We start from the raw sequence: 2,550 nt of genomic DNA, 5'->3' as shown, positions 1-2,550 counted from the left end.
ATAGGGAATATAGTCAATAATATGGTAATAACTATCTATAGTGCCACGTGGGTACTAGACTGGTCAGGGGGATCACTTCTTAAATTATATAAATGTGTAACCACTATGCTGTACATTGGAGATTAATATAAAATAATATTGAATGTCAAATGTAATTGAAAAATTTTAAAAGTGGGGGGGAAAGGTGAAGGGGAATAAGAGGTTCAAATTTCCATTATAAAACATAATAAGTCACGGGATATAATATACAGCATAGGAAATATAGTCAATAATATTGTGATAGAGTGGTATGGTGTCAGATCTTAAAAGTTTTCACCTGCCCCCCCCAAATAAAACAGGTAACTATATGAGGTGATGGGTGTGTTAACTAATCTTATTATGGTAATCATTTTACAATAGATCTATATGTATATCAAATCATCATGTTGTATGTCTTACACTTATACAATGTTATTTGTCAATTACACTTCAATAAAGCTGAAAAAAATGTTTTAAAAGAGTTAAAATGTGCATATCCTAAAACCCAGTAATTCTGATCTCAGAAAGGAATAGGAAAGAATTAAAGACACAATATTGCCAGTTTGAATTAACTAGCAAAAAATTGGAAATAACCTACATTTAGGCATTGGTCATATATATTATTGTACAACTATAGATGGAATACAATTTGGCCATTAAAAATGAAATAATTAGAAAAATTTGATATTACAGAAGATTTACTGACATGAAGAAATGTTCATGATATAATGTTAATGAAAAGCAGATTACAAAACAGTATGTAGCATATGGTTTTATTTTTATGTATATATATTGCACTTATAAATATATGTATATATATTTGTGTCTATATATGTACACACAGAAAATGAGGGGGGTGTGGAACAATATATACATCAAGGGGTTAACAGTATTTGTCCCTGGATGTAGTATTATAAATAATTTTATTTTCTTCTTTTGGGTTATCTGCATTAAACATTTTCTACAATGAACATGTATTACTTTGGTAATATATCATCCTTGGTTCCTGACCTCTACCAGAAATTCCTTTTTTTTTTTAAGAAAAGAAAGAAGTAGATACAATGTATAGAGAAGCAATCTGAATTTTTAGTGTTTGTATGGGCAAGTATTCCAAGGATAATAGTCACACTAAATTTAACGTTTCTGTCAATATGGTACAAGCGTGTTGGATGAGATTTTACTTACATGATTTCAGTTTTCTCACAAGAAGGGCTTGGGGCAAACTGTTTAAGGTCCTTTAAAGATTTTAAGTGGATTGCCCCTTCATTGGTGGTGATGCAGGAACAGCGTTGACTCCTCATTATTGGGGATCCTAAAGGAAAGAGAGTAGGTAGCACACATCAGTTTAGGGCAATGTCTCAATTTAGATCATCCATTAAAATGATACATATGACTTAGTCATGGTTATTGTTATCCTTTACAGAGTGTCTGTTAATCGTTACCACAAACTTTTGAAGTAGGTTATCTCCATTTTATAGATGAAGAAGCTCAAGTTTAGAGAAGTTAAGAACAAAGTCATTTAGCTTTCTAGGGGCCAGGGCAGGGTTTGAGTCCATATTGTACAACCCTAGGAAAAGAGATTTTCACAATATTTAATAAATGTCTATCTAGCAAGTCAGACACATAGATAGCCAATTTATGTGTGCTATGAGGACTACAGTTTCCTAAGCAATTCTCAGAGCCATTTATTATCTGACCTAAGTAGAATGGAGTTGGTGTTGGTTTGTACAGAAAGCTCTACATATAATAACCAGTTACTACCACCATACCCATGCTCCCCATTGCTTTTCTTTTCAGTAGTGCTTTAAATGTTTGGAAACTCTTTGAAATACACTATCTTCACTCCTTAATTCTTTCATTCATTCAACATATATTTACTCAATGATTACTAGATGCCATATATTGTGTGGTAGGTAGAAAACGCATAACTGTAAAATTCCCATTTTACAGCTAAGGAAACTGAAGTCCAGAAAAGTTCATTAATTTGTTCAAGGTAACAAAGGTAGTTAGTAAACAGACTAGGGACAATTTCTCTGATTATTGGATCTTTAATTGGTTAACTACAGACATACTTATCAAGAAACAGACTAGGGATAATTTCTCTGATTATTGAAACTTTAATTGGTTAACCACAGAGATACTTATCAAGAAACAATATCAGGGTGACAAAAATAACTTAGGAGACAGAGTCTTTCATTATCGCCCAGTTCAATAAACATTTATTGAACACTTAAAACATGCCAGGAATTCACACACCAAGACTGAGAAGACTTGTGTTTGACTTGGCATGTCTAAGATATGAACTTTGGATAATCAATTACATCACTGAGAAGCTTTGAATGAGTGACATATAACTTTCTGTTGCATACAAAACAGTCACATTTATTGGGCAAATCAAGAGGCTTTTGCAGCAATTCACATGTCTGACTTTACTTACCTAATATAACTCAAAACCCCTTACCTTGAACTCCAATCAGAGTCAGGAAGATGATACCCAAAAGGAAAGGAGCACCACCTTTCTCCATAGTGATA

The 2,550-nt window shown here is 32.7% G+C and overlaps 1 protein-coding gene across 1 annotated transcript in view; it reads right to left on the bottom strand.

The window, feature by feature from the left end:
- Positions 1-2,544, bottom strand: part of CXCL9 (C-X-C motif chemokine ligand 9) — an 8,957-nt gene extending 6,413 nt beyond the window's left edge. The window contains exons 1-2 of the mRNA XM_019623495.1: positions 2,480-2,544; positions 1,204-1,330 (exon numbers count right to left, since the gene is read on the bottom strand). Coding sequence (XP_019479040.1) covers positions 1,204-1,330; positions 2,480-2,543 — 191 coding nt within the window. The 5' untranslated portion in view covers position 2,544. The remainder of the gene's footprint in view (positions 1-1,203; positions 1,331-2,479) is intronic.
- Positions 2,545-2,550: the final 6 nt, after the last annotated feature.

Source organism: Hipposideros armiger, unplaced genomic scaffold (genome assembly GCF_001890085.2).
Source record: "Hipposideros armiger isolate ML-2016 unplaced genomic scaffold, ASM189008v1 scaffold_552, whole genome shotgun sequence".
NCBI classification, from domain to species: domain Eukaryota; kingdom Metazoa; phylum Chordata; class Mammalia; order Chiroptera; family Hipposideridae; genus Hipposideros; species Hipposideros armiger.
The sequence above is the reverse complement of the archived record's forward strand: the minus strand, read 5'-3'. Positions and strand labels throughout refer to the sequence as shown.